Source organism: Chelmon rostratus, chromosome 8 (assembly GCF_017976325.1).
Source record: "Chelmon rostratus isolate fCheRos1 chromosome 8, fCheRos1.pri, whole genome shotgun sequence".
Taxonomy (NCBI): Eukaryota; Metazoa; Chordata; class Actinopteri; order Chaetodontiformes; family Chaetodontidae; genus Chelmon; species Chelmon rostratus.
In genome coordinates, this window is record NC_055665.1 from 8131133 (window position 1) to 8154172 (window position 23040).

Here is a 23040-nt window from a genome sequence, read left to right on the forward strand (position 1 = left end):
TCTACAAACGGTCAGGAAATGTTGATCAGTGTTCACAGATATCAATCTGGAATCAGGGAATTTACACTTTTTTTCTTAAATTAATCGATTATCAAATTAATTGCTGATTAACTTAACATCTGAAGAAGAATCGATTAATTGTTGCAGCCCTACAACTTATAATACAGTAAGACGAATAAGCTTTGGACGTTTTTATTGCTTCTTTTATCCATTTGCAAGAAGACACAATTGTGGGACAGTAACAGCAACTGCATTTGGTTTTCAGCGACCACCGCCTCAGCTTTCTTGTGTGTGATCAAAATAGTGATCGTGACAGCAGAGGTCATGCGAGAGTCGAGGCAGCGTGGCATCCAGTTTCAGTATCAGAATGTCAGCGGGCGGAGCGCAGCCGGGGAGGACAGGAAGGAGGGCGGGTCGAGTGGAGACAAGTACCGGGAATGGGATATGTGCTCTGAGCGGAGGCGGCGACGCACCTGGGGAATTACAAGAACAGGCAGCCGCGCTGTTCCCTTCATAATGGAGGCTGTCCCGACGCAGGACATGCACTGAGCGTCAGTCAGAAAAATGTACACGACGGAGCGCAGGCGGATGAGCCTGCACGAGCTGAGGAGGAAAGATCCGGTGTGGGTGGCGGCTGGAAGTTTGTGGCAGGACTCTCTGGCGGTAGAGCTGAGCGCCAGCGGCTCGGGCAAACAGATCGTGTCCCCGCGGAGCCGCACCAGAGCGGTGTCCGTGGCGTACATCGTCAACGAGGACGCGTCGGTGCCGCAGACCGAGGAGAACTTATCCCTGAAGTGTCTGAAGGAAGCCTGCGCGGACGCACACGCCGTTTTCAACACCATCTCCTTTGAGAGAATATCGCTTGGCACCACAGACATTCTGGATAATTTCTACAATGCAGGCAAGTGCAGGCATGCAGACCGGAGGGTAATTTGGATGACACATAGACGCAGCGCTACGCCAATTACGCAAACTGACCCGCCCTTTTAAATTTCCCCCTACAGACGTAGCGGTGGTTGAGATGAGTGACTCTTTCTGCCAGCCTTCCCTTTTCTATCACCTTGGAGTGAGAGAAAGTTTCAGCATGACCAACAACATAATCCTGTACTGTTACAAGCAAGACAGTGATCTGCAGGCTGTCAAGGTGACTTAAAAGCAGCACACACTTATTATTAGACATGAATGTAATGATTAAAGTGGTAAAACTATGAGTATGCTGCCCTGGGGCCCCAAAAGTCAGGAGCGCTGTGTAAAATAATTTGGGATAACAAGTGAACATTTATGTGCAAATGTGTAAAGAGGATTGCAGGGCGAGGTGAGTCCTGCTCTGTTAGCCAATCTGGGGGCCCTGTTCTGAGGAGGGGCCATAGTTTAGTTTTGAGACCTCTCACAGCAAACCTGGGACCATATTTTGTTAGCATCAGCCTTCTGGTTGCTCTCTGGGACTCTATGCAAAATAACATTAAGATGCATGTTCCACTGTGTGCACTTATGGTCAATGGGAGTGAGATGAAACAGAGCCAATCGGGCCCAGAACTGATTTTTGTTCCAGATGTTTGCAACTACTGAATTCTTTCATTATTGATTAATCTGCTGATTATGCTCTCGACTAATCAATTACTGGTTTGGTCTATGAAATGTCAGAAAATGTTGAAAACGTGTCCCATTATCCAAAAGCCTCATCTTCAAATGTCTTGTTTTGTATGAGCAGTGGTACAAAATCTAATTATGTAAAACAGAAAAAAGCTACTTTCAACTTTAAATAAAGTAATGTAACTCACGAAAGGTTCCATTTAAGAGAGAGTTGATGATTTGATATTGTGTCATGTGATCATTTCGGTAAAATGTGTCATAATTCTCCAAGAGTTTAACTTAAATGAAATATTAAGAAAGAAAAACGCTGATAACATTTCATCCCTGTATGACGTGCTCATTGTCTTCCTCCAGGAGCAGTGTGGAAGTTACACATTCATCCCCTACGTGGTGTCGCCTCAGGGCAAAGTGTTTGCCTGCGATGCCACCATGATGACTGGGATCAAAGAGCTGATGCAGCCCAGTTTCCAGCTGGAGCCCCTGCTGACCCTGCTGGTGGAGAGACTGGTGCACCTGCTGAACAACGTACATGTTCAGTCCAGGTCAGGCTTTGAAACTGCAGGGCTGCGTGCTTTGCCCAAAACAACATCATCTCATATTACGCACGCCTTTGGTTGCGCCGTAACTCACAGCTTTCCCCGCGTTAGACATCACGAGTTGTTGAAGATTGTGAAATCTGCTCTTTATGCCGACAGCGAGTACTTCCGGGAGTCGATCAGGCATGAGATCCGCATGGCACGCGAGCGTTTCAGCGGCAAAGACCTGAGCGAGGAGTTGAGCCGCATCCAGAAACGCCTGGACAGCGTGGAGCTGCTCACCCCTGATATAGTCATGAACCTGCTGTTGTCCTACAGGGACATTCAGGTGTGTGTTTCTGTGTGCATTTAGGTAAATGTCTACACATGGAGTGTGTGCCTATTTTCTTTATTTATTAACATTCCACTTATTTGTCAGATTATAATGTCACTTTATCGTATCTTATAATGTTTGAGCAGGATCAGACTGGATGTCGGGTGTTCCGCATGGGTGTAGATGGTGACAAAAACAACTACTAAGATTACAATGATTGTTAGCAATAAATGATTTACAGTGTTCACTGTCAGTGTCAGCTGTGAAAATGGTAAATAATACATTGTAATCCTGCACCCTCTTTTCTCAGGACTACGACTCCATAATCAAACTGGTGGAGACTCTGAACAACCTGCCCATGTGTCTGGTGGCAGGACACCAGAACATCAAGTTCCATTATATATTTGCTCTGAACAGGTACCCAGGCGGCTCCAACAGATTCATAGTTTGTTTTACAAATTAGCTGTGCCGTTTTCAGCCTGTTGCCTTTAGTTTTTGCATGGTATGAAGACGAGACACAAAGAGCTTTGTTAGAGCGCTGATATTATCGAATCTTCCCATCTCAGGAGGAATCGCCCCGGAGATCGCGCCAAGGCGCTGGAGTTCATTCTGCCTATCGTGGAGTCGGGGGGCAAGGTGGCGTCAGACGTCTACTGCCTGTGTGGACGGATCTACAAGGACATGTTCATGAGCTCTGGGTTCACTGATCAGCGCAGCAGAGACCAGGCCTGCTATTGGTACTGCCGCTTTACGTTTGTGAGAAAGGTTGCTTTCGTCTGTCTTTTGGCCTTTTTTTGTACAACCCTGATTCCAAAAAAAAAAACGCTCATGATCATTTGCTAATCATGATCACATGTTTGTATTTCCTTTTGACACAGAGTCCTAGCTGTTTTGGAATCTGTGTTGTGCTGTGGACTGCAGTTTTTTGTCGCTGCTGGTGCACGTTTGCAGTTCATGTTGCATTGTTATCTGATGTTACCTTTGCCTCCTGTCTGTCAGTGTTCGAGTGTAACCCACCAGCTCCGTTCGTCTGTTGTTTCTCAGGTATGGACGAGCTTTTGAGACGGAGCCAACGCTTCACTCGGGCATCAACAACGTGGTCCTCCTGATGGCAGCCGGCCATGAGTTTGAAACGTCCATTGAGCTGCGTAAACTTGGTGCTGAATGCTTTCAGATTCTTTCAGATTCAGTGCGTCATAAAGTTTACTTATGCATTACACAGTGTAAACCTGAGCCTTTGCCAGGCCGCTGTGTTGCAAGGCCACAGTTCTGGTTATAGTTTAAATATTTTTAAGATAAAATGCAACGTCCAGAAAGGGGATTGCATTCTTCTGTCCTAACTGACCGTACACTCTTCTTACTACGCGGCTGAAATGAATCATTTTGCAGCTAATGTCATATCTCTCTGCTTTAAGTGAGCACTAGTACATGTAGGAGAGTGTATTTCTAAATGAAATACACAATACACATCACAGTATGCTCTTTGGACTGATGCAACCACATAGTTGCCTGCAGAACTGATTTATCTATTAGATTCGGTGTGGTGTTACATCCCTACCGCCTTATTTTGTGCTTAGTATATGCAGATAATCATGTTATATGGGTGTATTGATCCTCCACTGGCTCAGCACCCTGGTAGAAGAATGAGTTTATAGCTTTGCACAGGACCATCATGCAGTATGTTGATTCACATATTGCTTTAGCCTGTTAATGACTCGTTTGCTCTGTGTTATTATGCTGCTGTTTAGGTGTGACTCTAAGCACCCTGCTTGGCAGAAAGGGCTGTCTGGAGAAGATGAAGGCCTACTGGGATGTCGGCTTCTACCTCGGAGCCAACATCCTCGTGAACGAACACAGGAAAGTCATTGAGGCCTCCGAGAAACTCTACAGGCTCAAGGCCCCTATCTGGTGAGGCTTAGGAACCAGTTCTTGATCAATCGTAATCGTGCAGATCAGGCTGTTTAATCATCATCAAGATTCACTTTGCGGGGCATTTTAGTTTAATTTGGGTGGCTTAAATAAAAAATGCGAAACCCATGTGGATCAGAAAACATTTGGAGGCATTCTAGATTCATTTAATGTGGATTAATGAGTCAAGTGTGTTTCTTTCAGGTATGTGGCGTCCATCATGGAGACGTACATCCTGTACCGTCAGTTTTCCAAGCTTCCCGAGGTGAAATCTCCAAAACAGGACACCGTGGACTTCTGGATGGAGCTGCTCCTGCAGACCTGTAAACCCACGGTCTCCACAGGCCGCTGCCCAGTAAGACCACACTGAATAAACAATACAGAATTTTTATTTTATATGTTCTTTATTATAGACAGTTTATTTTAGTTTTTTTGCATTACTTATTGCTCACTCTTTCTTTGTCTTTTTTTCCTATGCAAGTACATTGATTGAGTGCAATGTTTAAACCGTCAAATTCCTTGTATGTGCACGCATACTGGGCCAATAAAGCTGATTCTGATTCTGATAGCTTCAGCATTAACCTTAAGAAAAGCATTTCTTAACTGCGACTCAGCTCGGTCCATTTTAATCTTAAAGTTAGCACACACTGCTGTAACACTGCTACAATATGGAGGAGTGTGGTCTGGAAATAATGACGAGACGGTTTTGACCTCCCGTTAGAAAGTAATGAGAAACCATGAGGCGACTATAAACTATTGAATTTTCACTTGCTGCTTTCCAGGTGCTTATTCTGGAGCCCAGTAAAGTCCTCCAACCAGCTATTGTGTGTGTGAGCGAGGAGGACGAAAGCCGCACTGTCCAGTTGAAACATGTCACTCCTTTAAAGGTATGTGGACCCTCTGTTCCCCCCGCCCCCAGGGCCACCCTCTATTCTGAATACATGTTAATGAGTATCTGGCAGACATACAGAATGCAGAATATATTGCGTAATGTGAGGAGGAAGCAGCAGTTCTCACACGGGTTCGTGGCCCTGTGAGAGTTTAATCAGGTGAGTGGTTGGGTGTGCTCTTTGACATACTTCATACCTCAGGGTTGTTTACTCTCCTCCTCTTGCAGACGTACGTGCATGCAAATAAAAGCTGCCCTGTCACGGGTCACGCTCGGTGACGCTCGGCAGTCAAACTGTCTTTGTCCTGTGTTTTAACAGAAAGGCTTACACCAGTGGACTTTCCCAGCCGCTGCAATTCGGGGAGTGAGGTAAAGTGGAGTACAGCATGTGCTAACATCTCTCATACATCTGCTGTCAGTTGTGGGTGTGGTCGGGCCTGCAGCAAAGCCAGAGGACCCAAAACATGCAGGTTGTCTGGGAAACCTTGGCTGTCCGTCAGATTTTTCTTCTCAGTCTGGTTTCAGGCTTTGCTTCTTTTTTGTTGATTCCTCTCTGGCTGCTGATTAGGGTTGCTGCGTACTTCATTCTGGTTTTGTCTGCCAAGTTGCCTTTTCGGCACTTTTCAGCAAAGACCCAAAACAGCAAACAAACATCTTTATCAGATTGAGCTGTGTTTGGGGACAGATAAGAACAATTTTTTTCATTGGTCTTCATCAGAATTTACTGAGCGAGTCAGTTTTCTCTGGTAGCCCTTTGTAATGGAAACACCAATCGTTGGTTTCCTGGAACAGAGAAGTGATTAATAGATACACTTCATTTAAATTTGTGTCACCAGAATCAAAGTTAGCAGAATTACATCTGTGTAAAGTTTTGGTGTATAAATTTGCTTTTTCCTCTCTAAAGTGCTTCAAAGATTGATGAGCGGAGCTGCTTCCTGTATGTCCACTACAACTCAGATGACTTCCAGCTCTGCTTCCCCTCTGAGCTTCACTGTAAAGGGTGAGTTGTTTTCTTTTTTTTTTTTTCCGGATGTGACTCAGATCTGACACGAATCACATGGAATCTGATCTTTCCCAGTCTGATTTGGTCCTGAATCAGATACAGGTCAGACTTTTTGCAATACGACCTCATTGTGAACACTCATAGCGACGAAGCAAATACGACCTTTCTGTCACCTTAAATTGGGATTTGTCCGGGAGTCGCTGGATGAGTCTGTTCCATGGGACGGTGAAGTGATAGACCTCACAGAAAGTCTCCTTCTCCTCATCCTCCTCCTCACGCTCAAGAATTCGCTGGCTTCCACTGCACATCAGCTCAGAACCACAAACACAGCCTTGAGTGGCCTCCGTGTTTACTGTGATGTCGTTGTTATTGTTGTTTCGCCCATGGGGGTCAGTTCAGGACCAGCTCACACTGGAATCTGATCTGATGTGAACAGCCGAACAAACTGAATCAGATCTGACCAATTGAGCACTAAGGCTTGTTGTGTGAACATACAATACGTTGTGGCAGGGTGTGTGTATTTGTGTGTGTGTGTGTGTGTGTGAGAGAGAGGCAATGTGAATGATTTGCTGATGAAGATGAACAGACCATCATTACAGGGTGCAGGAAGATAATCAGAGGTCGACAGACAAAGCTTTGCAGCTTTAGTCTAGTGGCCTGGAGAGCTGCGTGTGATGTAATTCAGTGTATGAGTCATATTTCCTTTATTGCCTTCTAGAAAATCCCCCTAGGAAAGATTTTGGCACTCTTAAAGAGTCACTTGAACACTTGAACTTCAGATCAATCCCTCTAACTTCTTGTGGTATCTGCCGCTGCAGATAGATTCAGTTTTGAGAGATCCGCTCTTCTAAATTACACTATTTTCCAATACCCCTGGTTACTCAGGATTATACAGTTTTTCTTGGAACCTCCTGCCAAACAAAAATGGATGTAAAATTGGGGCATGGCTACACACTGCTTGGAGGAAGTTATGTTGGAAATGTATTTTGTGATTTGGGTCAAGTGATCCCTTAAAGGTGCCCTGTGGAGTTTTCTAGTAAACAAGAGTTGTGTTTACATCCACCGGTACACATTATGTGCACCACTGACGTCCAAAAGACATGTTGAGTGCATTTCTTTCCCAATAAACCGTTAAAACTTGACTATTCATTCTAAATCTTGCATTGTCTGCATTTGTTTTGTTGCTATCAGTCGTCTTGTCCTGTGGAAACTGAGAGCAGCCATGCTTGCACTTATTTTTTTAATGCCGTCATCTCAAGAACACAAAATAATTATTTCATTATCTCGAGATAACAAAGCTCCCTCTCTGGGTTAATTGATCTCTTCAGCTCGAGAAAACAAAAGGCCAATCTCTCAAGATAATGAGAAGTTATCACGAGAAAACACCAGTCCCACTCACAGTCATATTAGACAATGAGTTATCATGAATCATGACACGGTCAGCATTTCCGTGTGCCAGTATTAGGAAGCTGAATGAAAACTTGAAAAAATGGTGAGACGCAAAACCTGGTTTGTGGAGCGCTGTGATCAATATATGTGCATCCGTTTGATCTGTCCTGCGTGGTTAATTTCTGCCTGTGCCTTAAACCTTGACCGAAGCACAGTCTGATGTGTTGTAATAATAAGTATTGAGCACGCCTTGATCTGGCATTTTCACCTCAAACCAGTTGCCACAGTTGTCAAGACGCCATCTCTGCATGCAGGCATCACAAGTAATATGAGGAAACAACCTTTTGTTTTTTTTTCTGTTGTTCTTTCTTTCGTTTTCTTGATAACGGGTTGATTATTTAATCAGTTCAAGATAACAGCACGGCCGTTCTCTGCTTCCGTATCTTGCACTGCCGTTGTTTTTTCTGTTATTATTTTACTTCATTTAAATGTGACTTAAAAGGTACAACATCAAAGTATATGACATGAAAAACAGGAAAAATCAAGGAAAAAGAGTGAAACATGACAAAAGGAAAAACAACTACGGAGCTGTTGACGTGAAAAACAGGTGTCCTCTGGTGTCTGTGTGCATAAAGGCATGCGGTGTTAAGTGTGTTGACATGCATGAAGGTGTGAGGAGGGCGTCTCACTGCTGGTGTGAAACTGCGTCAGCACTGTGCACCTTGTCGACTGCAAGCTCATAGAACTGTGCGTGAGCTTCTTCATGTGCACTTTATAAACAACACAGGGAAAGTGAAAACGTTTGATGCTAGCAGTCAGAAACTCCACACTGACAAACTATAACTCTAATTATAGATTCAGACATTTGACTTTAATGGGTAAAATCTTTCCACAGGGGCAATCTTCACTGAAACTTTATATAGCATATTCTCATCTACATTAATGTCTTCTCCCACTGTTCTCTCACTAGTTTCTGCGAGCTGGTAAACTCTCTGCTTCAGCAGGCTGAAGACCCTGCTCAGGATCTGGACCACCTAGCCGAGGGAATACTAGAGGTCAGTCACGGTCCGACCCTCTCCCTCATCCCCCTGACGCAGAGTGTGCCCTGGTTTAGGTCTCACTTGCCTCAAGAAGTAGAAAACAAGTGCAGTGGAGTGGAAATCAAATTTTCAAGAACGTAAACATTCTCATAAACACGTGTGGAAAGTCTGACTTGTGTCTCGTATCTGCTTGTGTAAATAAATATGCGTTCCGATTTAATTTTTTATTTATTCCTGGAGTTTGAGTCAGAAGCCCCTGAATGAAACATCTGTTCTCTCACTCTTCTCTCTTCCTCTGCCTGTGTTTGCATGTGAAATTCCTCTGATGCTCCTGCCTTCAGCCGTTGCATTCTCCTCATTTCTCTCTGCAGTACATCTATGAGACCAATGAGAACGGCGACAAGGTGGTTTTGGGTAAAGGGACGTACGGCGTGGTGTACGCTGGGAGGGACCTGAGCAACCAAGTACGCATCGCCATCAAGGAAATCCCGGAGAAAGACAGCACGTACGAGAAACCAACACTGAACACCGCTTTTCACTCAGTCATCCCTCAGTGGGAGACACAGAGCTGCACTGTTTCTCACAAGAACGTTTTTTCCATCACACCCTTAACGGGAAAGGACTTGGAAGAGACGACTCTCACTAGATCCCCAGTGCTCTGTAGGAGTCTTGGGGGAGATGGATGAGTGTTTATACTTTTCAGGCTTTGTTTGTTACTCTGTAATCTGCAGAAAGAGCGCAGGCTTACATGAAGGGTTCCATTAAAATGAAATGTGATATTTAAATCGCTTTGCAAACATTTGCCGAACCTCTCTGTTTTAAAGGCGCAGCGCGGTATTTATCTTATCTACCGCTCCTCTGATGTTGGGATTATCAAGCTGCCCTCTTATCGGCAACAAAATATTACTCAGGCGGAGAAATGAGGTGTCGAATTAGCCGGCGTGTCACGATGATCCAGATGTAACGTGAGAAAATAGAGAAGATCCTATTAACTGAAGTGAGACAGAAAGGGGGGGGGGGGGCATTTAGTGTGGCGCAATAGCTGCTGTCATGTGACAAAATGTATAAAGCTTTTTTAAGCAGTCAGCTTCCCTTAACCATTTCATTCATGTATTTAAAACGCACACACACACAGTTTAATATCCTGTAATTACAGTGAGTTGATCCTATGTTTGTCCATCCTGTATATTTTAACATAATGAACTATCACACTGGATGTTGTTTGTTTGGTTGACCAAAACCTCGTAGTCACCCTTTTTTTCCCCTCTGTCTCTCCCAGGTACTCCCAGCCCCTCCACGAGGAGATAGCTCTGCACAAGAGGCTAAAACACAGAAATATTGTCCAGTACCTGGGCTCTGTCAGTCAGGATGGTTTCATCAAGATCTTTATGGAGGAAGTACCTGGAGGTATGAATCCTAAAACCTGAACTGATACGTTGTCCATTACTGGGCATCCGTAGCTAAATCTACACACACATACACTGCCTGATTTAAAATTATAAAACAATATATGAATTCATTGGTAAATGGACTGTGTTTACAGCACAAATCTGCATTCACCATTCACACATCGGTAGGGTTAACTATCTTACTTCGACATATAGGCTGCCAAGGCCGGGGATCGAACCACTGACCTTCCGCTAAGTGGACGACCTGCTCTCCTGAGCCACAGCTGCCCCGCATTCAATTCAATTTTTTCATGCATTCACGTCTGCTTGTACAATTACTGATGCCTTTTCAATTTTATTGCACAGAGAGAGGCGGACTAATCATCCTTGTTGCACTGTGTTTTACATGTAATCTACGAACTAATAAAAATACCAATACCTTGGTATATTACTAATGTAGGTCAGCAGCTGAAATGATACTCTTTGAGACTTTCACTGGAATAAAAAGGAGGAACATGCGAAGAAGTCATGTCTTGGTTCCTTTGAATGGCCAGCATAAGGAAGCCCTGCCCCTGCTTTCATTGTGCATTTCCCTAGTTACTGTGTTACAGGATGATGGCTTTATTAACCATTAAGGAAGTCTGCTTCTGTCCTGTGTTCAGATTTGTAAGTGTGATTGTGCAACATCTGCTGGAAGCTATTTCTAAGAAAGTGGGTGGTGCCGAAGAGCTTCCACTCACAGACAATGGCGTGATTGTCAGATAAACAACTAAAGATACGCGAGCCACTCCAAACTGCAGCTCAGGTTTGATATTTCCAGATGTAGCCGGAATCTGTTGAGAAATTAACTTCCCGTGTACAAAGAGAGAAGATTGTATCTTCCGGCGTGACACTTACAGTAGAAGTGATGCTTTGTTTCCATCTCTGCCCTCATGGACGTGTGAGAAATAACATTTTCACAGCAGGGTTCCAGTCTTAATCATCTTATATTATTTCATATTATTGCTTATAGGAAGTTTGTCATCTCTCCTGCGCTCCAAATGGGGTCCCCTGAAAGACAACGAAGCCACCATCATCTTCTACACCAAACAGATCCTCGAGGGGCTCAAATACCTTCACGACAATCAGATCGTCCATAGAGACATTAAGGTGATGCTCACAGAATGATGTCATTCCGGCTTTATGCTATAAGACAGCAGTGTCGGCGAGACATCTCACTGTGGGTCATTTCTCTGTCCTGCAGGGTGACAATGTCCTGATCAACACCTACAGCGGAGTGCTGAAGATCTCTGACTTTGGAACCTCCAAACGATTAGCAGGGATCAACCCCTGCACTGAGACGTTTGCTGGTAAGAATCTGTGTCTGCTAAAACATTTACGGCTTGGACACAGTGATCCCCAGTTCTAGATTGAACTGCGTTATCAGGAAAAAGATGTATTTTTATCTGTGGAGTTGCATTTCTTATACTTTTGTAATGATTTTTCAATAGGAACTCTGCAGTACATGGCCCCAGAGATTATAGACCAGGGGCCTCGAGGTTATGGGAAGCCGGCTGATATCTGGTCCCTTGGGTGCACTATTATAGAAATGGCAACAGGAAAAACACCCTTCCACGAGCTGGGAAGTCCTCAGGCAGCCATGTTCAAGGTAAGTCTGGGAAAGCTGTATTTTTATGTAGACGCATGCAGTTTTGTTGTAATTTCATAGGATAGTTCTAAATTTGGTAAATATTGATATTTCTTGTAATGCAAGTGGACATCAGAGAGGCTTTGAGAACAGATCATACAAATAACTCTTAACATAAGTGAAATTTGGTACGGACATTCATGTGGCCCTCTGGATGAAGTATAATGACTTAACTTTTCATCTAGCGCCATCATCTGGCCAAAATTTTAATTTGTCCGACGCTGTTTTTTTTCCCCACAAACCTGTAAAACTAATGACGTTCCCATCTGCCTCAGCTGTATAGCGTTTAGTTCTAATTAGCAAATGCTAACCAAGAGCACCAACAAAGGTAAATATTAGCATGCTAGCATTGTTATTGTGCACATAATGTCGTGGGGATGTTAGCTTTTAGCTCAAAGCACCACTGTGCCTAAAGCTGTGTTCACCTCATATGGCATGGCTGGCAGAGACGAGACCACCAGGGATTTACACAGGTGGTTGTGTGAGTGTGACAGTATGACACCACATCCATCAAATTTGGGTTTGTCACATTCAATGATGCTCTTTCCCTGATGTGATATTTGATAAATGTTTGTTTGGCTTTTAGCCGCTTCCGCATTATTAAGTATCAGGTTGGATATATCTGAGCTTTCATAAAAATCAGAGCTTCACAGTCATAATGATGAATTGGATGTTGATGAAAATGCTGTTTGCAAGTCAGAAACTCATAATTACTATAACATGAGTGCGGCATAAGTGCAGCTTCACAGAGCCACAAGCACAGCTGCAGACTCTTGTTGAACAAATATATGCAACTTCAGATTTTTCTCTTCTAAAGCACACAACCCCAAAGTGAAGTTGAGTATATGAAGATAATAAAAAAAAATGCCTTTTAAGTGTGACTGATGTAATCTCAAACTCTGTCAGTAACCTTTAAAAAATCCCATCAAGGTGGGCATGTTTAAGATCCACCCCAGGGTTCCAGAGTGCATGTCAGACGCGGCTAAGGGCTTCATCATGAACTGCTTCACGCCGAACCCAGACGACAGAGCCACAGCCACAGAGCTGCTGATGGACACCTTCCTCAGGTCGTCGCCCAGGAAGAAGGCCAAGGCTCCGCAGGAGTCAGAACCCAAAGACTACCTTTCTGCTGGTGAAGCTTCAGCACACATCAAACCCACACGCTGCTCTTCTTTCTCGTATATGTTGTCAGTTTTCTTCAGCCAGTTTATCTAAATCGCCTCCTATTCTCATTACAAAATCTTTTGTTATTATTGCATGTGTTATGGCACCTGTGTGATGAGTGTTGTTATTAAACCTGGTAAATGTCAGAAAACACTTGCATGTTTAACCACAATCTGGCTGGGATTTTTTTTTTTGCAGCTGACTATCAACGCAGCCTGTCTGTACCTATCTCCATCTTTGTGGAGGACACCGATTCGTACTCTGACTCAATCGACCTGTCCTGTTCCCTGGACCTCAGGAGGCCCCAGTCCTCCCTCAGAGCAGATGAAATCTCTGAGAGCCCACCCAGCACCAGCGGCTTCCTGCCGTAAGTCAGGTTATTGCTCAAGAGAAGGTGAAAGCCTAATGATCTCTGCATTAGAGCTTGTTATACAGGATGTTATGTCAGTGGCAAACCACACTGTGGTTTCAGTCAGATAGTCTGGTGAGGCTGCATCCTGTGTAGGTACAAAAAGGAGGGTATAATGCCACTATATCAAATGCCACAATCTACAGATAACCATGTGTTTAAATTTGAGAAATAACCCGTAAATCACACATGAATTGTCGATATCCACATTTTTGTTTTCATTTCAGTAGATACTTTTTTTTATCTTTACCCGTCGATCTGTTGTGACTGACCTCTTCGTTGCCCCCTGCTGTGCAGCTTACCAGAGGACTCTCCATCAGAAATGTGCAGTCCGGCCTCAACAGAGGAGAGTATTGGTCTTTTTATGCTGAGGAAGGACAGCGAAAGGAGAGCCACACTGCACCGAGTCCTCACCGACTACATCAGTCTCGTCGTCTTTAACATACAGGAATCCGTGCCTCAGGTGAGCGAAGAAGAGTCGCGACAACACAGGTCAAAACAGTGTGAAATCTAATACCTGCATAGCGTCACACGTAGCACATACACTACATAGAACTGTCTCTTTATTTGTTTGTGTATTTAACAGGGACAATACAGGTAAACCTTGTTACACAGGAAGAAGAACTGGAGAAGATGTAATATATACAGGGAGTCTGACTAAAGCTAAAATACAATTAAATAAACAAATGGAGAAGACAGATTCAGAATGCAAACAGCAGAGGATTTCTTCTAATTAGATAGATTAATGGTTCCCCAGAAATAATTGGCCAGTTGGTACATTTCACAGATGCTGTTTGTCGCTACTGGCAAACTAACTATTAGCAAAGACATCACGTGTAAATGATAATCTACGCACAGTAAGCCCTGAATGTCAGGGTCCCCTCTTAGTTTGATACAACTGAAATCGTCCGGATGAGTTGTTGCACTGTTGGCATTGCCAAAACCCAAAAATATGAACCTCCATGTGATCCAACAGTCGTGGCATGACCGTCTGCAATGAGTGCAAAGTTAATATTGAAGTTGGCTTGAAAGTTAATAATTGTGGGCCGAAGGGCATTTTTGCCAACTTATTTTTTAGTCTGGTATCTTTTTTTCTACTTAAAAGCTCTTTTGTCTTATGCATGGAAACATTTTCCCCCAGAGCAAAAATTTCAGCTTCAATGCGTCCTCCACAATTCATTTTATGTCAAACATTTGCGTGATGCAAGATTTAAGAGATAATAGCTGGGTTTTATTGTAGAAATTTAAATACCATTCTGATGAAGATATTAGAATCTGCAAAAAACTGGTTTTGTGACCTTATTTCTTCTTGGGGTTTTTTTGAGCAAAGAGCTACAGACATGACTTCGGTGGCTCAATATAGAGAAACTAAAGTGATTGGAAAAATGATATTACAGGTAGTTGTTGTTATTAATAATGTCACACCTAAATATTTTTGGCTTGGTCTATCCCTAATAAACTGGAAAAAGACCATACAAGTGAAGAGAAGAGCACTACTGTGAGACAGATAAGTCTAAGTAAGTAAGTACAATAGTAGTAATGCTTTTTTCTCTCTAAAAAGCGTACCGATGGTTCATCGCTAACTGCAGACCACATCACCGAGCTCATTAGCTGCTTGCGAGACTACATCCGCTCCCCGGACAGGAAGCAGCTGACCAGCAGCCTGCTGGACCTCCGAGCCACGCTGGTCACTGCCGCAGTATCGCCAAACAGCCTGCAGGTGGTGCTGTTCAGCTTCCAAGATGCAGTAAGTTACCTCAGAGTCAACGCTCAGACTTTCCTGGTGGTTACACAGCTGTCAGCTAGATTTTTGGATGGAACATTACTTTTCTCATAATTGTGTTAAACTGTCTGCTCTGTATGTAGGTGAAGAAGGTCTTGAGGCAACAGCAAGTGAAGCCTCATTGGATGTTTGCTCTGGACAACCTGCTCAGACAGGCGGTGCAGGACGCCATCACTGTGCTCCTACCAGGTGGGGCTTCATCTTCTACTTTATATGTTCAGAATACGTTTGAGTGTGTTGGTGGTTGTTACATTAAAATTTTAATGTCCATGAATCCAGCGTGTACATTTTTCAATTATTTTCTTATTTGTTTACATTTTGGGGATTCCTATTGTTCATATATACCTTGTCTTTGTTCCTGCCCCCCCTCTCTGCCTCTCAGAGCTGAAGCTCCAGCTGCAGTCCTCATTTGAGATAGAGGACAGCACTCCTGAGGAGGAGCAGTGTGCTGACCCAGACACGCCTGTAGTTACTGTCCCCGACCAGCTGGTGGCGCCAGCAGACACGCAGCAGACGACACCCGTAAACGAGGTCCCACTTTCAGCCAGCCCCAACTACCCTGCAGACCTTGTCCTCAACCCCGACTGTCCCCTCAGTGAGAAACTGAGAGACCTACGACTAGAGACCATAGGGTAGCATGTGTTGTTTAATTTATCATTTCTATTAATTTTTGATGGTTTTTGGGATTGTGTGATGAACAGCAGCAGTTATTATCATGCCTGTGAAGGATTTACTTTTCAAGGCACTGACACTGACATTTAATATTTAAATTAAACGTTTTTTGCTGTGAAAAAAATGCAAAGACGTCTAACACAAGGCTTGCAGAGTGATTAATGTGAATTTTGAGTTGCACTGCTTTCTGCTGAGTGATGATGGCTGTTTGTGTCTCAGACTGCTGAGTCAGCTGAATGAGAAGGAGAGAGAGTACCAGGAGCTGCTGAGGAACTCTGTGCAGAGGAAACAGGAGCAGATAGATGCGCTGAGGAAGGCGGCCGTCACTGAAGGTACGGCACATGTAGATGGCACAAGAACTGATTTTTAGATCAACATTCATGCCCTTTCAAAACAGTTCAGATACTGAAGTTCTAGATAAATTGTTAAAGAAAAAGTCTATATTTAACACCAGTGTTGGGAGTAATGCATTACAAAGTAATAGGTTACTGTAATTCCAGAAATTCTAATGGCTTGTTACTTGTTGCTTTTGTCTTACCTGTAAATAGTGCAGAGGATAGCAGACAAATGCAGTCTCCAGATTTACCGGTTTATGGTCTCTCACATCACCAGACCTGATGGTTGATTGACAGTTCAGGCAATATGAGCTTGCTTTTCATCATAGTGACATCATATATGAACTGTACTCTGTTAACATGTACATCCAGCATTCCTACCTTTAAGCTAACTTACAGGTAGGAATGGTAGTCGTTGTTGTCCCCTGGTGGTTTGGAGTGGTAGTAACTCCTGTCACTACAGTGAAGGTACAGCAGAGGGTAATATTTTACAGTTATCTTGTCTCATACTGTATCACAATAACAGTAAATAATATATCTGTGTGTGCATTAATAAGACAATTAAAGCAGACTTTAAAAGTAACACAAAAGTTACTTTTATATGCATAATCAATTACTCTAGAGTGAAGTAACAAGTAGCTGTAGCTATTTACTAATTTTCATTAGACTTCGGTCTGTTGAAGCCTACCATCCAGTACTCAAAGCAGGTTAAAACAAACATTCAGGAGTATTCGCGTTTTCTGTTTGATCTGGGTCGGGTGTCATCTTCAAACCTCTAAATTCCCCCTGCTTGTAACACCTCATAAAGAAAATATAGCAAATTAAAAATGCAGGAAATTTGGTACAAGTTGAAAAATAATAATGCTTTTTCAAGAAGAGAAAGTTGTTTGCCAGTCACGTGAGTATCTAAGAGTTGGTTCAAGCCTGTAGTCTGGTGATCAACCACACAAGCTGCAGCATGACCAGTGTTGCATCAAGGGACCAAGCCCTGTTTGGATTATCAGTACACTTAGTGATTCTCATTACTGTTTCACACTTGTACCAGTCAATCCCGAGCACGCCTCAGCTGCAGGCTCTGGATTTCTGCCTGACTGGTTTGTGTCAGAGGCATAGACCATCCGATCATCAGCTAATGTGCTCCAACTTGACTTGACGCTCGACTAATGATTATACAGTCTGCCTGTGGAAACGCACTAGGCGCTTTTTGTTGTGTGTGTGACGTCATCGCAGTGAGATGCGGCGGGTCTGTAACTTGCACCAGGCCGCCTTAACGGTTGTACTCTGCACATTTTAGATGTCGGACCAGCTTCGCAGATGAGCTCGAACCCCGAAGCAAAGGCTTTGGTGTGCTGGCTCAAGTCCATCCCCGTAGATCAAGTCACTATCGATAAGGTAAACTTTTTTCTTTACACCTGAGTCTGGTTGGATTGCTCATCTACCCACTGTTAACACACTGCCTGTTGTGATCCTGCTTCCCAGTTGCTCTCTCATGAGTTCACCTTGGACTGTCTCCTCTACATGGCCTCCAGGGATGACCTGATGTACTGTGGAATAAGGTGAGCCATCTTCACACATCACCCTCACGCCATCTGTCCACACCGAGATGTAGGAGGGGATTACCCTCGGACGTGCTGGTGCAGAAAAGATGCTAGCTCGTTAGTTTGAGTTTCATCAAAAAGGCCCAGTGGTGTTTGAGGCGGCTCGTTTGTGACACTGTGCTGAAATACTGTTTCAGAGGCGGCATGCTGTGTCGAGTCTGGGCAGCCGTCACCGCTCGCAGGAAGACCCAGCTCAGCACGCACAACGAGGACAGCGAGGACACTCTTCTTTAGTGGCTGCTGATGTTGTGCATCAAAGGACAGATTTATTGACAGGCTGGCCCTGTGTCGTCTGGAGGAAGCGAGGCAGCGGCGAACATAACTGACTTTGCGGGGAGCGGATGTAAAGCAGGATAGATTTTGGTTACCTTGTTGAACTTTGAATGTGTTTTTCCTGTTTTTTTAAAGATAGTGACAACCTCCTCCAGTTTTTCTGCAGGTAAAATGTTAGATCTTGCCAGCATTTTACATTTTCTCAGGGCTTTGGCAAGTGGGACTATAATTATGGCATCATAAAAAAACTGCCTAGTGGAGATATTGATTTGTCTGCAAACACATTTAATACTATTTTAATGGTGCCTTCAGATGATGCTGTCTTATTGTGTTTAACAGAAAACTTAGCAGGACCTAAGTTATTCAGAGCATACTGTATTTAAGATGAATGTCTGCATTCTAGGGAAAAAACACAGATTATTTGTACTATATATCCTGTTAAAACTCATTTGGATAATAAACAGGAACCTTAAATCTCTCAGACTGGCTTGTTATCTGCATGCAGCCATTTGTTTGTAGCAGGGAGGAACAGTTGTTTTTTTTTTTTTTAAAGGAGTGACGTAGGCTGGAAGAAGTGATGAACAGTGTCAAAATTCCACACGTGTTCCCTCATCTGTTTTCACAATGTTGACATCTCCTTAGAAACAGTGACTTTGTGTGTGTGTGTGTGTGTGTGTGTGTGTGTGTGTGTGTGTGTGTGTGGTTACGTGTGTGTTTTATCGTGCAGCCATGCTTCTGCGTAGGTCTACTGTTTGAGGTTTAGGCTTCTAGGTGAGGCCTTTCTCTTTCTATGATAAATCATTTTGTCTAGTCCTCCTTTCTTCAAGTTAAGAGTTAAAACTTGGCCTTTAGAAGCTGGGCTTGTGTAACATTAGGAATGGAAATAAAAGGGTGGAGGGAAAGGCCAGGATTAGTTAGCGGATAAAGCAGGAGGCGAAAACATTTCGCATGTATGAAAAGACGTTTGTGCACATGTCTGACTTGGTTTTTTTCCACTGTGTCATTATTGCCTTGTAATCTCAATGGTCCTGTGAGATCAGAGGATGTTCATTACTTTGATAAGCTTAACAGTGTCTGCATGTCAGCTCCTGTGCTCTGTCAATAGGAATATGACTCCATTGAGAGACTGGGCTTGGCCTCTAATAACCGTGGCACTCACCAAAGATATTAGTAATGTCTTATTCATGATTTTGTTTTGTATTTGGCTGTAACCGTAATTTTAAAGGACGTGTTCATGTTGAGTTTACATGACTCTGTGTGAGCTGGCGTTCCTATTTGAGAGCAACAACTTCCTAATCAAACAAGACCAAACAAGAACCTGAAATATTGCAAAAACCCAAACATAATTTAAAGCATTTTTGTGTATGTTCAGAGTCCCTCACCACAGGTGCTGTCAAGCAAATAATTAAAATCAGCCGCTGTGTGCAAGGCAGCAACTGCAGTAATTTAAAACTGGCATTTCCCTTTCCTGTGTTCACAGATTTATGACATCATTTATTCATTCAGCATCATAAGATCCAAAAAAAACAATCTTCATCCCTTTTGGCCAAAAGACTGCTGAGGCCTCTCGCAGCGAAGAGCACCATCTTTGATTTACCTCTGCAATAATTCAGAATGCTGAATAAATCAGGAGGTAGAAGGGCAGTGAATAAAGTCAGGCTTCTTCCTCCCATGTCCTTGCATGGTGTCAGACAGGAAATAAATATATTTTTTCAACTAAATTCAATTTGGCACCATCTTGTCTCCCCTCTCCACTCCTCTGCTCCCATGTTATTTGTGTGATAAATTAATCTTGTGATAAATACACACAGAAATATTCTCTTGATGGGACATTAAGAACATGTCAAAATCTACACAGCATTGTGAGCTAATCTCATGAACTTTAGATCCTTTAATGGTGAACTCGAACATAAAGTGGCTGTTGTCATGTTTAACACACTAATGCTACAGTTACAATGCAGGCAGCAGCTGTCACCTCAAACTCATTTCCTTTTACAGATAATTGAATGTAATGCGAGTGCAACCCCCTGAGTCTCCCTTATTCTAATAAGATTTATAACACAATAGCATTAGGATTGTCTGGCTAATAGGATGCAAACTGTTTGCTTTGATCAGACATTATGGTGCAACGAGTCGGTGTCAACTGGCTCATGTAGGAGAATTGATCTATTTCCAGTGGAGAGAGTGCACAGTCAAGGTTACAGTGATTCTCAGTGTTCACACAGAAAATACTTTGTCCTAAAGCGCGCATTTATCCTCTTATTATCATGATAGATTTAGCATTTCTAGTCACATTCTCTAGTTTTCTGCACATGTCAGAGGAAGCAAGGGGGATATAAGGAAATCATGTTTGTAGTGTCTTTAGTGTTTCTCTGTTCTTTCTTCTCTAGCCTACAGTAAATCCCTTCATCTCTGTTCTGTCTGGGGGGGTGGAGGTAAGCCACTGATAGGCAAATAATGAGGACTGCTGTCAGGGGGATTTTGGCAGGGTCTCCGGGGGATTGAGGACACCACACTGGGAGGCCCACAACCTCGGGGATTACTGAGCTCACCCTCTTCCTCGCCAGCTCCCGTGGGACGGGTCACCCCACTGTCCTGGACTCAACTTGTGCCAGCGTGCGCCTGGAAAGCTAAATGTGACCATTTCTTGCAGGATTCGATTAAAAATGCAGCGCCATGAATCAGACTTCTGCTTCTGCTCTGACGAGTAAATCGTGTCTCTGGCCTTGAGTGCACCAAGAGCTTGTTAATTATCAATTCATCATTTGTTTTACAGCGTATCGTTAACAACAGAGCTCACTAACAAGCTGGCTGCTTCTATTATTGAAGTCTGTGTAAAGGGTGCACATGCTTGCATGCCTGCAGGTGCTGGCATACGTTTACTATATGCACACAGAGATCAGTACTTCTTTGCTAAATCAGCCCACCATACAGCTTTTTGCACAGTGCAAGTGTGCAACATGATCACATGACAGCACATTCTTTACATTGCTGTCACTCCCCTGAATGTTGATAACACTGCGCTGGAATTTTGACTTGTACATAAATAGTATCATCTAGTCTCGTATGACCTCACAGAAACTTGAGGCGTGTCAGTATTTGTTTATATACAGCCACTGTCATTCAGAGATTTGATTTAAGAAATGCTTTTGCCACATACGCTGCTAATTGCTGCTGCGGTATTTGTCATCCCTTGATAGGGATTTAACTTCTCTTCAAGACCCTTAGGAAGAGGAAGGAATAATCTTACAAGCAATTAACTGGCAGCCAATAGTGTCATTTTATCTCATTTGTCCTACTCTGGCTCATTTGGGAGAAGAATAGACTAAAAGTAGAAGCTGCTATTAGTGCAGCCCGGGCGCGAGTGATGGACAGCTATGATGGCTACAGCTGAACAGAAATATTCCCTCACCAGTCTGAGGCATATATAATTAATCCTGGCTGTAATCCAGGGAGTTGAATTAAAACAACTAATCTTATGCGTGTGTGTGTGCTCGTGCATACACATGAGTATGAGCATGTGTGTGACAAAGCTTCACTGGGGCTTGACCTAATGACCTCTCACCCTTTGTTTATCTCTGCTGTGTTTGTCTCTGAAGACACGTCCATATGACACCGATTCAGTGATTTCTATCACATGGGAGTGACCTCATGACTTTTTAGTATTAATGAGACCTTTCCAAAGGTGACAAAGGAAATTAATGAATTTGCACTAATGTTTTGAAAGTTGTGAGTACAGTATATTTTCTTTGTGCAAATATAATAAAACATGAAGTTTTTCAACAACTATTGGATGGGTTGCCATGAAATTTGATCCCAATATTTATGGTACCCAGAGGATGAATCCTGCAGATCCTGACATTTCCTCTAGTGCCACTGAAATGTCTCTGCAAGTATTGGGTGGACTAGTACAGTCATGTCCCACTCAGGATTGATTGTGATGACATTCGCGAATCTTAATTTTCCATCCAACACCATCATTGGGTCAAAATTTTAATTGCGTGCATTGCATGGTAATGACATTCCTGCAGCTTCAGCTATACTGTGTTAGCATGTTAGTACGCTAAACTCTGATGGTGAATGCTGTATACATTATTCCTGCTAAATATCAGAGTTAGCGTCTTCACTGTCAGCACATTAGCACACTGACACTAGCATTTAGCTTCCTCCGTCTTGCCTCTCTCAACTGCTAGGAAGGCTGTAGTCATGGTTTCTTTCCTGCCTCTTTTCTTTTTGAATTTGTCCTCCTGAAACACACTTTGTAACTTCTTTTTTGACAAGCAGTATACAAAAGTCAATTTGCTTGCTCAATATGCACCTTGCATGCTGACCGAGCAGCGCTGCTGCTGCTGCTCTCTTGATTGCCCAGTTTAACCCCAGTGAAACTCAGGCTGTTCTCATCAAGGTTTCCCTCCTTACAAATGGAAGCAGGGGTCAAGGGAAGGCACTCCCACCATCTCATTCACGTATTTCCCTGCCTCTGCTATTTTCCTCTGTCGCTCTCTCTCTCCCTCTCTCCTCATTGTGGGTTGTCATGGAAATGAAAGCACAGGGAGGGGGGGCTTGGGGGGGGCTTCTATTATTGAAGCAGTTGTGGGATTGGTAGTGGGCTGGGAGTTGGGTATAGTGAAATGGAGCGATTCATGCACTCATAAACAGAGAGTGCGGTGGAGCAGAAGGGAGGTGGAGGGGCTGGGGGTGAGGGAGAGAGAGACGAGGAAAAGGAGAATAGAGAGGGGCCCCGGGGGCGAGCGGAGAGAGGAGCCAGCTCCACGTGTTTTGGCCCCGTTTCTAACCGATAGCACGTTTTCGACCATTACGTCATGGTCTGCCAGGCTCTCTGCTGTTCGAGACATACTGCTGTGGAATCACATTCCTCATGGAAGAAGGCGGGATGAGCCCCTGGTGATGACACCTGTTGTTGGAGAGGCCAGGAAAAACTCGTCAAGGAAGATCAGTGCAAGAGGCGTTTATGAGCGGCGGCAGGCTGTGTTAACCACCGCCTGTATTGTTCAATGCCATATGGAGAACTGTTTAAAGCAATTTAAGTTGAAAACAAA

At 43.6% G+C, this 23040-nt stretch overlaps 1 protein-coding gene across 1 annotated transcript; it reads left to right on the top strand.

Annotated features, from left to right (window-relative positions):
- Window positions 1-440: 440 nt before the first annotated feature.
- si:ch211-1i11.3 (mitogen-activated protein kinase kinase kinase 5) lies at window positions 441-18478 on the top strand. The gene is made up of 28 exons (XM_041941795.1): window positions 441-901; window positions 1005-1144; window positions 1948-2135; window positions 2289-2457; window positions 2753-2859; window positions 3009-3179; window positions 3487-3599; window positions 4191-4350; window positions 4555-4705; window positions 5133-5237; window positions 5559-5608; window positions 6144-6239; window positions 8602-8686; window positions 9043-9176; window positions 9951-10078; window positions 11072-11208; window positions 11303-11408; window positions 11550-11707; window positions 12677-12878; window positions 13109-13277; window positions 13617-13782; window positions 14881-15066; window positions 15186-15291; window positions 15485-15734; window positions 15994-16106; window positions 17404-17501; window positions 17589-17665; window positions 17845-18478. The coding sequence occupies exons 1-28, from the start codon at window positions 565-567 to the stop codon at window positions 17939-17941; spliced, it is 3999 nt and encodes a 1332-aa protein (XP_041797729.1). The 5' UTR covers window positions 441-564; the 3' UTR covers window positions 17942-18478.
- Window positions 18479-23040: the final 4562 nt, after the last annotated feature.